Raw genomic sequence first — 14071 nt, forward strand, 5'->3', positions numbered from 1 at the left:
TTTGTTTCTCCACTTCTCGGTAGTGACTTTGGGAAAGTGATAGAACCTGCCAGGGCTTTGGATTTCTCGCCTATAAGTGGGAGTAATGTGCTTACTTCATGGAATTGTGGGGAGTCGTGAGATCACAGAGCTTGGCCCAAAGTTCTCTTCTCCCCTTCTGAGAGGCTGAAGTAAGGACAGATTGAACTTGATAAAGCTAGGCTTCCAAGTTATCCTGGTTAAGTGAGCGTCAGCCTGGGGAATTTAGGGTCATGTCTGTGAAGGCTTTCAAGGAAGTAGGCATAAACCTGGAAGACCAACTGGCGGTGGGCACAGCTCAAGTGTGGCTAGAAAATGTCTGTTAGATTCACTGACCCCATGATGAATGGAAACAAGCCAGCTGAGCACTCCCTTTGCAAATCACACATGCAACCCGTAACTGGATGCGGTGGGCAATAGAGTAAAGGGAACAACGAGAGCCAAAGCTGGGAAGTCATCCACTCTTCCAGAATATTCATACGTGTTTTTTTAAACACATAGTCACGGTTCATATTTAATTCTGGAAAAATATTTGTTATGTTCATTAATAAATGTTCCAACTAATTTCACTAAAGAAAAATTCTTCTAGTAGTTTCTAATGCCACAAGCTTACTAAGAAATTACTTCTAAAAATTGATAATACAAATCATCGATGTTTTAACTACTTTAAAAAAGAGGGTATCTGTTTCTTTTATACTTAATAACCTGAAAATGAGTCTATGAAAATATTTTTAAAAAATACAGTAACACTGCTCAGTTTCGTTAGGTCCCTTGTTTTTTGTTTTTCTTAGAAAGAATGTACAACTCATTGCTCACAAAAGAGAAATAGAAATAGTGCTCCCTTCAGTTTAGTAGCAACATAAACATCTACCCCCGTCTCTCTCAGAGCGCTTAGAGAGAGAAGGAATCGGAAGAACACATCTTTTTAAGAATTGCCTGTTTTTTTTGTCTCTCCCACTTTTTAAATGTATAAAACGGCAAAGGCCAAAAATATCCCTCCGAGATTGCAAAGTTGGTCCAAAGAGAGTGATTTTAAAATTGTTAACCTTAGTGAAGGTTCTTATAACTAGTCTCCTCATGCTTTCCATGTCTGAGAAGAAAGGATAACAGACATTCTTTAAAATAGATTGTGTTTGGCTAAAAGTAAAATGTATTATGATGACAACATTTTCATGGGAAATCAATAGAGATGAATGGTTTTAACTGGACATGAGGAAAAATGACACCCAGCATTTTAGATCAGATCGTTTTTCAGGGTAGATCATTTTTGTAAGCCTCGTTTCCATCTGTTACATTCCAGTGGGTAGTAAAAGTTATTTTGGGTTTTCTGTTCTATTTTGATACTGTTTTTCAATATCAGTAACACTATATTGAGGGCATGTCAAACGTGATTTAATTTTTCAAATTACTGCCTTTTGCAAAGAAAATCCTCTAAAATATTGCCAAGGGTCACTGATACCGTTTGAGTTATAGAAGAGCCATTAAGCTTTACTATCACCAAAATGCAAGTTTGATTATGTTTCCCTCATCACTCAGAAAGATATGATTTTTCTCCGTGGTAAATGCATATGGTTAGAATGAATTTTCTCCGGTTTTGCTCAGAATAGTGAAATTTCTGTGAACCCTTTCCAGAAAGGCTAATGTACTTACAAGACACAAAAGCTAATCTAACAAGTTTCTTACAAATGCTTCTGGGGTGGAAGCTGGCCTTAGTTAGCGATGCCCCTCAGTCTCTGAGGTCTATTTTATCCCTTCAGAATTGATCAGGGCTATTTGAATTAATCAGTTGTTCTGATATTGTGTTGGCAACAGTGACAGAGTTCCCAGGTTTTTCTTTCTCAGCATAATCAATAGTTATTGTATGTGGGTATTTGTATAAGTTTGTATATATGAGTGATTCCTGGAACCGGACATTGTATGGTGCTTTATTCCATTATGGGAAGAAGATACCTACAGCCCCAATTTCAGATGGATACACTGAGATTCAGACAAATTAAGTGTGTCTAAGGTCACACAGCTAAAAAGCTCAGTCCACTGCCACCAAGGTCAGTACATTTTCTCCTACAGTATTATTCATAAAGAACATGTGTCGTTCGTGTCATATCCCAGGCATCTCATTTTTCTAGAACAGCATTTTCTCAATTGTGTTCTGTGGACTCCAATTCCATTAGGATATAAATTCTGCCACAATAGGATTGGATGATTAAATGGGTTTATTAGGTGATAGTGGCCTAAACAAAATAAAACCAGTTTCTTTACAACAAGACTTCTCAGAACCTTAATATGCTCACGTGCAGTGTGACTCATACGCATTGCGAGAAAAGTAATAGTTGTGGGGTGCCAGGTGTGTGTGTATGTGGAGGATGGGTGATCCTCAGGACTTACTTTATTATTTTTTTATACAACATATTTTTAGAGACAATGGTAAGGTATGCAATAGACTGAAAAAAATACAAGTAATACATGCAGATCATGTCAACCAAACAAATTCCTCAAAATATTGTTATCAACCTTGTGCTTGCTTATATCATGGAACGTAGATCTTCTTGACAAACGTTTTTTAAATATGCAAGCGAAGAGAATTGTAAGCTGCTACGTAACCAGCAGGAGACAGAGAAAAAGGGTAAGAGAGAATTTATGAAGACAAGAAAACTCAGGACATATAATAATACAAGACAAAATCTAAATGGATATTAGACAGTGATGAAAGATATTATTATTGGGGCACCTGGGTGGCTCAGCTGGTCAAGCATCTGAGTTCAGCTCAGGTCATGACCTGGTGGGTCATGAGTTCGAGCCCCACGTCAGGCTCCATGTTGACAGCTCAGAGCCCGGAGCCTGCTTTGGACTCTGTGTCTCCCTTTCTCTCTGCCCCTACCCAGTACCACCTATGCTCTGTCGCTTTCTCTCTCTCACAAATAAATAAAACATTAAAAAAAAAGATATTATTATTGAGGATAAACTTGTTTTTCCTGTTTTAGAAAAAAACAGGGGTGCCTGGGTGGCTCAGCGCGTGAAGTGTCCGATTCTTGGTTTTGGATCAAGTGTCATCTCACAGTTTGTGAGCTTGAGTGCCCTGTTGGGCTCTGCCCTGGCAGCACAGAGCCTGCTTGGGATCTTCCCTCTCCTTCTCTCTTGCAGAACTCACCTTATAAAATACTTTTAAAATGATCCCTAGAGCCATCAATGAAGACAGCTTTTCAATAACATGGTGAAAGGAAACTCCTCAGTACTGTCTTTGAGCATAAAGAGGGATGACGTGGATAAATATACGCTTACAATTAAACCCTTAGAATATAGCTCTGTAATAAGGTATTTATTACAGGGAGGGCCTATCTAGCCTTTCACAAAACAGCTCTTCATGTAGCTGTCATGGGAAGGTGCAGATCACAGGTCGGATCCACAGTGCCTTGCTATCTGCTGGGCTTATCCATCCTGCACACGTCTACCCAGGAGGGAAGGATTCACCCAGCACCTGCTTCCCTCTCCCCCGCCCCTTTTTTAATGTTTTTGTTTGTTTGTTTGTTGAGAGAGAGAGAGAGAGAGAGAGCATGAGCAGAGAAGGGACAGAGAGACAGAGGGAGACACAGAATCTGAAGTAGGCTCCAGGTTCTGAACTGTCAGCACAGAGCCCGACGTGGGGCTTGAGCCTACAAACCGCGAGATCACGACCTGAGCCCAAGTCGGACACTCAGCCGGCTGAGCCACCCAGGCACTCTCCATCTGCATATCTTCTGAGCGAGCACCCACAAACTCAGTTTCAGTAACGTGGCAGCTGACAATTTTCAGAGATGAACTGTTTTAGACCGGTAGCAGTATAATCTTCTGTTTCAATGTAAGGACTGTGTTAATGATATGAGAGCTGTCAGCTCTTCAAGAACTTAAAGGAATTAAAATGGTCACCTTTTATTCTGTTATAGGAGAAAATGCAGGACAGACACCCATGAACATCAATCCTCAGCAGACCCGTTTCCCCGATTTTCTTGATTGTCTTCCGGGAACAAACGTTGACCTAGGAACTTTGGAATCTGAAGATCTGATCCCCCTCTTCAATGATGTAGAGTCTGCTCTCAACAAAAGCGAGCCCTTTCTAACCTGGCTGTAATCAGTACCATTGTAACTTGGATGCAGCCGTGACCCGACATTTCCTGGGCCTCTTGGAAAAAGCAATGGAGCAGAGTAAGTCTGCAGGTATACCACTTTCTGCCTCCATGACTCAATGCTCCCTCCCTCCTTTCCATGTGGCCAGTTTAATCATCGCCTGGATTTGACAGTAACTCAAGTGAAACATAAATAAATAAATACTCTATTTTCATTTTCTGCAGGCCCGAATTCCTGTGAATCCGGGGCTGTGCAGAATTGTTTCTGCAGAATTGATTACACAGAATTGCTTCTCTGTTTTTCTATCTGCTGCCCCATGACTAAGCTTTAGGGGTGTTAGTTGAAATTTATATGTCAATTGATTATAAGCCACAGAAAGCTGACCACAGGCAGTGACTTGTGACAGGCGGCTCGGTCCAGGAAATGTACATGAAATTAAAACCCGATTTACAGTTTCAAAAACTGTACTGATGACAGTAGTACCAAATGCTTTAAAAAATTATTTAACTTGAGCTTTAAAAATCATTGTATTGATAGTAGATCTCTGCTGTATGGAATACAATGTAGTTTTGAATCCATGCTGGTCCTGATGGTTCTTTTACTCTGTATTTGCAAAGGCACACATGGTCTTTTGTACTTTGTCCTTTATCATTACTCTACTGCGTAGCGTCTAGACAACTTGTCCTTCTAGCAGGAGAGGAGCAGGAACGTGAGACCAGTTTGGTACTAATGATGAGCATTTATTAAACAAAACTTTTTTTAAATTACAGGTTGGAGTTTTTTTAATTGCAGCTTAGAACTTGATGTTTCTTTTATACAGCACAATCATTTTGTAGCCGACGACAAAGGGCAGCCAAACGTTTTTGATAAATCGGTGGCAACTGTATTTTTGTCTTTTGAAAAGCTGTTCTGAAGACATCAGGACAACATACATAGCTTTCAAGCTGATGGCACACACAGGAAACTGTTGCTTTTTAAATTCTGAAGGCTTATCAGTTTTGCTTTCAAGATTTCAAGTGTTTAAATAATCTTATCTATGAAACTGTTTGAAGGATGAAGCAGATCTCTGACTGACGTGTAAAAAAAAATGCCCTCTGAGGGTGTATGGTGGAGACTTACGTTTCTGAATTCAGTAAAATTGATTCCTAAGTATGTTATCCTAACCCTGTTTGCTACAGTTGGTATAAAAAGGCATGAAATATGTACTCAATACCTCTTATGTAACCAAAAACATTTTTTATTAGCTTTTAAGGACTGAGAGAGAGCATCAGGTTCAGCCGGCACGTACCTCTGCCTGCATTGCTGATGAAGTCCTCGATTGTTTAATATTTTGAACTGACATTATTTATAATCTATGAATTTAATATCTTTTTTGAAAGACATTAATAATTCAGGTCTCTGAGAGGAACCTTCAATTCCCACGGGGGCTTATCTATTGGGGATCTTCCATAAGATCCTTTCCAATCTACCAGAATACAGACAGGCAGAATACATTTTATCTTGTTGGAAAGAAGGCAAGTGAAAAGGTCAGAGATGAAGTAGTAAAGTCACGGTATATAGTGGAAAGGACTAGATGTGAAATGGACATTGACAAGTGATGATACCCCAGAAGCAAGACAAGCAGGAGGTCAGAGAGGTGCCCCGAACGAACAAAGCAACAATTTTCTACTACAACTTTCATACCAGTAGACTCTGTTGTAGGAGAAAAGGCTTTGGTGCACTTTATGTGGAAGAAGGTGGGGAAGGGCTGGTGTTGCCCTGTCCACGATGCTGAGCGTGTCTGTGGACAAGAGCATAACGCCCGCTGTTGCTCCTGACACAATGAAGTGATTTCTTTTTCCCGAAGGACCCATGGTTTATGTTCTTCCGATTCCTTCTCTCTCTAAGCGCTCTGAGAGAGACGGGGGTAGATGTTTATGTTGCTACTAAACTGAAGGGAGCACTATTTCTATTTCTCTTTTGTGAGCAGTAAGAGTTGTACATTCTTTCTAAGAAAAACAAAAAACAAGGGACCTAACGAAACTGAGCAGTGTTACTGTATTTTTTAAAAATATTTTTATAGACTCATTTTCAGGTTATTAAGTATAAAAGAAACAGATACCCTCTTTTTTAAAGTAGTTAAAACATCGATGATTTGTATTATCAATTTTTAGAAGTAATTTCCTAGTAAGCTTGTGGCATTAGAAACTACTAGAAGAATTTTTCTTTAGTGAAATTAGTTGGAACATTTATTAATGAACATAACAAATATTTTTCCAGAATTAAATATGAACCGTGACTACGTGTTTACTTAATAGACAAAGCCAGATGTAATTTTTTGTTTTGTTTTTAAGGCCATAAAATATGGCCTTTGTTAAAGAACACTAAAGCTAGAAATCTAAACGTAAGAACAACTTTTTAAAGGGTATTTCCTATTATTGTAAGTGTTAAAATCCCTGCAGAATTCATGACAAGGTGCTATTTATATTTCTTATTATAAAAGAATGCCAGGATGTCTAGTCTTTTTAGTCCTAAATCAGCAAATTTCAACATTTCATCCAATACCTGTGCCACAGAAAAGGCATATTAACAATTGAAATGGAAAAATAATTTCAGAGATCTTTCTTCCCAGGTATTTTTTTTTTTTCCTGATAAAACACGTTTTCTTGAGGTAAATACATTGTCAAAACCTATTTGCAATTCTGCTAAATCTAACTAATTGCTAGCGTTTCCCCATAGTATTCAGGATGTGAAAGGCCATTTCTTTCACTGATTGCCACATCAGGGAGGCAGGTTAAACGGAGTGGGACATTCAGTGTGTGGGGTGTGTGCTGTTGACCCCAGCGTGGTAGAAAAGCTCTCTGTAGAAGGTGAGAGAAGTGTTGCTGATTATAAGTTGTGTTCTCATGACATCGTTAGACAGTAACTTCTGAAAGTACAACTTTTCTGAAGAAAAAAAAATAAGCTGTTAAAAAAGGAAATTGTGGATTAATTTCACTGGGAAAATAGGCGATTGACAGAGACCGTTTCCCTAAAACACTACATCATTTATGTGCTAGTACTTTTAATTTCTTTTTTTTTAAGAAAATTTACTTCTACATTTTGTAATACGACATATGTGTGTTTATTTTTAATTTAGAATGTGGTGCGTACAGAAGGTATGCAGCCAAATCAATCATATCAAACCATTTTACCTGGAGTTTGGTACTGGTTTTTACTTCTCTGATTCTGTATAAGAAAAATAAATACAACTCAATTTCCACTTGGAGCCTTTGTCTTTTCATTATTTGTGTGCGTTCCTTTTACTCAAGGCTTTGAGTGGTACTGAAGAAAAGCTTATGTAACCCTCCTGGCAGACAATGAAAGAAAAGAAAATTTTGTGGGCCAACATTGTTTTGGCTCAGATGTCTGGTCTTCGATATTCTAAATATCCACGGAATTCTGGTTCCCACTTTATGTGAAGCAATCCACTGAGATTTTTTAGTGTGTATGTAATTTATATGTTATATGTACAATTTATATATACATAAATACATAATTTTTAAAAAAGTACACTGCCCTTCTAACACCCTCACCGATTTGATTGAGATGTCAGAACTATAAGATGCTCAGGTAGCCTGGGTGGCTCAGTCAGTTAGGTGTCTGACCCTCGGTTTCGGCTCAGGTCTCGATCTCACAGTTTGGGAGACTGAGCCCCACCTCGGGCTCTGCCCTGGCAGCACAGAGTTTTCTTGGGATTCTTTCTCTCTCCCTTTCTCTCTCTGCCCCTCCCCTGCTTGCACACGTGGGTGTTCTCTCTCTCTCTCTCTCTCTCTCTCTCTCTCTCTCTCTCAAAACGAATAAATAAACATAAAACAAAAAGTTGTCCTCGTGGAGCGAGTAGGGGTGGATATTTCAGGAAGAGGGAGAAAAAAAAAAAGAACTATAAGATTCTCAGTCTTTCCTGTGTTGTTAACAATATAGTGTGGCTTCTTGTTTCAAAACTAAAAACAGCTTATCTGAGTGTGGGCTTGTGACAGTGTATTTTCTCTCTCCATTGAGTCCCTTGATTCTCACTATTGTAATAACTTTGTCCACTCCACAGAAACATTAGGGGACAGCACTCTCAGCAGAAAAATATTTTCAAGCAGAAACTAACCAGCAGAAAGGAGAGATGGTGGTGGAAACAGCTTACCAACACTCCAGAGTCTTAAGTCTCATACATTCTTTTTTTAAAAATTAAAAAAAAATTTTTTTTTAATTCCAGGACAATTAATATATGGTGCTGTATTAGTTTCAGGTGTACAATGTAGTGATTCAATAGTTTTATACATTACTCAGTGTTCATCACAGTAAGTATACTTTTAGTTTTCTAAAATTTTTTTATGTTTATTTATTTTTGAAAGAGAGAGACAGAGCATGATAGGGGAGGGGCAGAGAGAGAGAGAAGGAGACACAGAATCCAAAGCAGGATCCAGGCTCTGAGCTGTCAGCACAGACCCTGACACGAGGCTTGAACCCCTGAACTGTGAGATCATGACCTGAGCTGAAGTCTGACACTCAACCTACTGAGCCACCCAGGCGCCCCACGGTAAGTATACTGTTAATCCCCTTCACCCATTTCACCCATCCCCCCACCCACCTCCCCTCTGGTGACCATCAGTTTGTTCTCTAATAGTTAAGAGTCTGTTTTTTGGTTTGTCTCTTTTTTGGTGTATTAATTTCCACATATAAGTGAAATCATACTGTGTTTGTCTTTTTCTGACTTATGTCACTTAAAATGGCAAGATTTCATTCTTTTTTATGGCTGAGTAATATTCCAATTTGTGTGTGTGTGTGTGTGTGTGTGTGTGTGTGTGTGTGTGTGTGTGTGTATGTGTGTGTGTGTGTATCACCTTTTCTTCATCCATTCATCTATGGATGGACACTTGGGCTTCCATATCTTGGCTATTGTAAATAATGCTGCAATAAACATAGGGGTGCAAGTATCTTTTCACATTAGTGTTTTCATATTCTTTGGGTAAATACCCAGTAGTGGAACTACTGGATCATAAGGTAGTTCTATTTTTAATTTTTTGAGGAACCTCCATAGTGTTTTCCACAGTGGCTGCACCAGTTTGCATTCCCACCAGCAATACACGAAGGTTCCTTTTCTCCACATCGTCACCAACACTTCTGTGTTATTTTAGCCATTCTAACAGGTGTGAGATGATACTTCATGTGGTTCTGATTTGCATTTCATTGACAACTATTGATGTTGAACATTTTTTCATGTGTTTTTGGCCATCTGGATGTCTTCTTTGGAGAAATGTCTGTTCATGTGTTATGCTCATTTAAAAAAATTTTTTTATAAACTTTTTTTTAAAGTTTATTTATTTATTTTGAGAGAGAGAGAGAGAGAGAGAGAGAGAGAGAGAGCAAGCACAACCAGAGGAGGGGCAGAGAGAGAGAAGGAGAGAATCCCAAGCAGGCTCCACACTATCAGCACAGAGCTGTAAATGGGGCTTGATCTCACAAAACTGCAAGATCACTACCAAGCTGAAACAAAGAGTTTGATGCTTAGCTGACTGAGCCACCCAGGCGCCCCATCTTCTGCTCATTTTAGTTGGATTGTTCATTTTTTTGGTGTGAGTTGTATAAGTTCTTTATTTTGGATACTAAGCCTTTGTCAGATGTATCATCTGCCAGTATCTTCTCCCATCAGAAGGTTGTCTTGACTTTTGCTGGTTGTTTTCTTTACTGTGCAGGTCTTTTTTATTTTGATGTAGTTTCATGTATTCTTTTTAAAATTTTGTAAAGTTTATTTTTGAGAGAGAGAGAGAGAGAGAGAGAATGAGTGGGGGAACGGCAGAGAGAGGGAGACACAGAATCCGAGGCAGGCTCCAGGCTCTGAGCTGTCAGCACAGAGCCCAATGTGGGGCTTGAACCCATGAACTGTGATATCATGACCTGAGCTGAAGTTGGATGCTTAACCAACCGAGCCACCCAGGTGCCCCTCATGTATTCTTTTCAAAAATGTTATTTCAGGGGCACCTGGGTGGCTCAGTCGGTTAAGCGGCCGACTTTGGCTCAGGTCATGATCTCACAGCCCGTGAGTTCGAGCCCCGCGTCGGGCTCTGTGCTGACAGCTCAGAGCCTGGAGCCTGTTTCGGATTCTGTGTCTCCCTCTCTGTGACCCTCCCCCATTCATGCTCTGTCTCTCTCTGTCTCAAAAATAAATAAACGTTAAAAAAAAATTTTTTTTTAAAAACCGGTATTTCATCACTTCTAAGGTAACGTGCTCAATTTGAAAATGTTACAAGTACCAACACGTATAAAGTAAAAAAGTGAAATTTCTCTATCCCCCAAGTCCCACACTTTAAAAATTATGTAAGATATTTTCCTATAATGTAGGTTGTATTTTTTTCCCAAAAGAGAAACAATTATACATGCTGTTTTCAATCTTTCATTTTTTTTCTCTTAACAATAATAATGATATGACTAATAGTTATTGAGCATTTACTATGCACCAAGCGCTATGGAAAACACGTGATGTATATTACCTAATGTAATCTGCATGGTGACCCTATCATTTCGTTAATATTATCCTCATTTTATGGATGAAGAAGTTGAGGTTTAGAGAGGTTAAGTCATTTGCATAGGGCTATACAGTAAGAATAAATACACCCAATGCTTCAAGGGTATTTTTCCATACCAGTACACATAGTTGTATACTGGACTGTTTTTTTAAGTTTATTTATTTATTTTGGGGGGGGGGTGGCAAGAGAGAGGGAGAGAGAGAGAGAGAGAATCCCAAGCAGGCTCCATACTGTCAGCACAGAGCCCAATACAGGGCTAGATGCAGGGCTCCAACTGACGAACCATGAGATCATGGCCTAAGCAGAAATCAGTAGACGCGTAACCAACTGAACCACCCAGGCGCCTCAATATACTGGATTATTTTTAACAACAACTAATATTTTGTATGGGTGTCCCCTACTGCTAGCCAGTTGATTCTTTTTAGTTTTTGCGTTTACAAGATAGTGCTGCAGTAAACAGCCTGTTCTCGTGTGAGTATGGCTGAAGGATAAATTAATAGGAAAGGAATGATTACATCATGTGATCTTAAACTTTATAGGTTCTGTCAAATACTTTTGAAAAAAAGGACTGTACCAATTTATACTTCCAGTAACAACAGACACAAAGGCCTGTCTCACCCTTGCCAATCTGGAGCTGAATGTTGCCTTGTTTGTTTGTTTGTTTGTTTTCAAGATTGAGAAGTCTTCTTACAAACATGCAGTTTCAAAAATAAAAATTATCAGGGGTGCCTGGGTGGCTCAGTTGGTTAAGCATCCAGCTCTTGATTTTGGCTCATGTCATGATCTCAAAGTTCGTAGGATCGAGCCCCACATTGGGCTCTGTGCTGACAGCACAGACCTGCTTGGGATTCTCTCTCTCCCTCTTTCCCTGCCCCTCTCACTCACGCTGTCTCTCTCTCTCTCAAAATAAAGAATAAATTTTAAATAAATAAAATTTAAAAAATAAAAAATAATCAAATTTGATTAAAATATTAACATTTTCTGGTTTCTTTCCCACTATACATTCCATAAAATATTTGGGAAGATATGTAGAATATATAGAGTTCAAACATTGAATGAAAAATGTATTTTCTATTTTTATCAGTAAGTATAATACAAAGTAGTCTTTTTTCTGGTTTTCTTCCAACTTTACTGAGATATATTTGACATATTATGTAAGTTTAAGGTGGACAATGTAGTGATTTTATGTATGTATATGTTGGAAAATGATTACCACAGTAAGGTTAGTTAATACATGTGTCATTTCGCATACTTACAATTTCTTTTTTTGTGGTGAGAACTTTTTACTAACTCTTAAATCTGCAAATACCGTAGGTAGAAAACATCTTACTGTTACAATTTGTATCTCTCCCCCCCCCCCCCCACACCCGGAGTTTGTATTTCTTGAATTAATAGTGTAATTGCATGATATTTTCATATCATGTGATGTCAGCTCTTCACCCAGATCACCGTAGACTCCTTTTACTGTTTTATGCCTCCTATCCCCACCCTGGTGCGTTTTTGCTTCCAACAGCTAACATCTGTGGCTCTTTTTAAAAGGATTGCAGTCACTTTGCCCCCACACATGCAGCGAGCTAGATGCATACGAATTTATATTTTACAACAAGACCTTTAGCCAATGATAGGAGGCTATGTAACTTCTATTTCAAAGTGCCCTGTGGGATCAGGCAGAGACTGCCTTCTCTAGGACTTGGCCTGAGAGCACACTCTTGTTTGTCTCCTTCCCTTTCCTGTCCTGTTTCCCCACTCTCTTACCAGTTTCCCCTGTAAATACCCACTCCCTTGAAAAATTCTGTCTTGAGTAATGCTTCTTTAGCAAGTCACTTGTCCATGAGGCCTTGTATCAGGGTTTGCTTCAGAGAATGCGACCTAAGATACTATCTAGAATATACAACAAGTTCTTGCATGTCAAATGAGAAAAATAGTCTAATAGAAACATGGGCCAAAGATATGAATTGAAAGTGTATAGGATGGGAAACTGGGTGCTAAATAACTTGCCAACTTCATTACTAATCAGGAAAATGGAAATTAGATAGTAATGTTGTACCATTTCATTTCTAGCAAATTGCAAAATTGAAGACTGGTAACATGAAGCATCAGCTAGGATTTGGGGAAATGGGGACACTTAGTGCACTGTTGGTGGCAATGTAAATTGATAAAGGCATGAGGCTGGTCACTTGGTCTGTTTTACTGAACAACCACTATATCTCCAGTCCCTAGGGCGATGCCCACATCATAGTGGATGCCCAGTAAATTTGTTGAGTGAGTTAATTTTTTGGCACATTGTATTCCCCAAGTAAGTGAATAGTTTCAGAGGTGACACGTGGGGAAGATGGGTTGCAAAATAGGAGGGAAGGGACTTTCTAGATGATTTAGTTGAGTAAACAAATCTGTCACCAATTGATGGGGTGACAGGCATTGCAGCCACACTAGCTCAGAACTGGGACTCATATGTTTATAGTATATCCAAGTTTCCATTTTTTTTTCTTTTAGGATTGCAATGTTAAAAATTCATGTATTTGTATTTCCAATTAAAAAAATTGTAGCTGCCAAACTTAAGATTTTTTTTCCCTTTGGACACTGATTTTTAAAAATTATGATTAATATTGTGTGGATATCAAAGCTCCTAGGTATATAATTTACTTATCTTCCATTGAGAGCACATATGAAGGTATTGTACATGTAAGGTTAAAATCTAGAAAATTTATGATATCTGTCTTGCTGCCCAGAATAGTTAAATATATATATAATGGATTAAAATGAATTTAGAATTAAGATCAGACATATTATGTCATGTTAGACTTTTTTGGATGAATATCTAGTCACTGGAGTGAGATGGGTCTGTGAATTCTGGCCCTAAAACAGAATAGATTCATTCCAGGCATGCCTCAGAAGGTACATTCAGGTCCTCACAGCAGAACTCCTTAGAACTTTCTCTGGAATGCTCCCAAATTTCAAGATTCACAAAAACAATTAGCCAATGCATTTTATTTTTTCCCTGTCTCTGAAGGCTTTGAGAAACTGATCAAAGCTTTAGGTGTTCACAGTAAGATGCTCACACACACATTTTGCACTTAGTTCCAGATGGCTCATAGACTCACTGAAACCCTTCCACTGACCTTAGATTTTGCAGTTCTTTCCTGCAGGCTGTCTGTTGAAATAGGTCCCTTGTAGTAACTTAAAAGTGAGATGATAAAGCCTTAACTGTGGTTCACAGAGATATATAAGTTGTGTTTGGAAGTAATACTTTGCAGGGGTCACAGAGTTTACCATAAAGTTTTGTGGGTCCTAAATGGACTCTCCTGCTTGTAAGTCATTAGGTCATATTAATAATTGAACAAAGTGACACATGCCTCATATGTTTGCAGTTTGAGGACCAGAAGTAGGGTGACCAAGTGTCCTGGTTGGCCTGGGAA

General features: G+C 38.8%; 1 protein-coding gene across 1 annotated transcript in view; it reads left to right on the forward strand.

The window, feature by feature from the left end:
* The window catches only part of WWTR1 (WW domain containing transcription regulator 1), a 136340-nt gene extending 128974 nt beyond the window's left edge, over nt 1-7366 (forward strand). The window contains exon 7 of the mRNA XM_011286170.4: nt 3939-7366. Within this exon, the coding sequence (XP_011284472.1) occupies nt 3939-4123 (185 nt within the window). The 3' untranslated portion in view covers nt 4124-7366. The remainder of the gene's footprint in view (nt 1-3938) is intronic.
* Nucleotides 7367-14071: the final 6705 nt, after the last annotated feature.

The sequence above is a fragment of the Felis catus genome, chromosome C2, assembly GCF_018350175.1.
Source record: "Felis catus isolate Fca126 chromosome C2, F.catus_Fca126_mat1.0, whole genome shotgun sequence".
Classification (NCBI taxonomy): Eukaryota; Metazoa; Chordata; class Mammalia; order Carnivora; family Felidae; genus Felis; species Felis catus.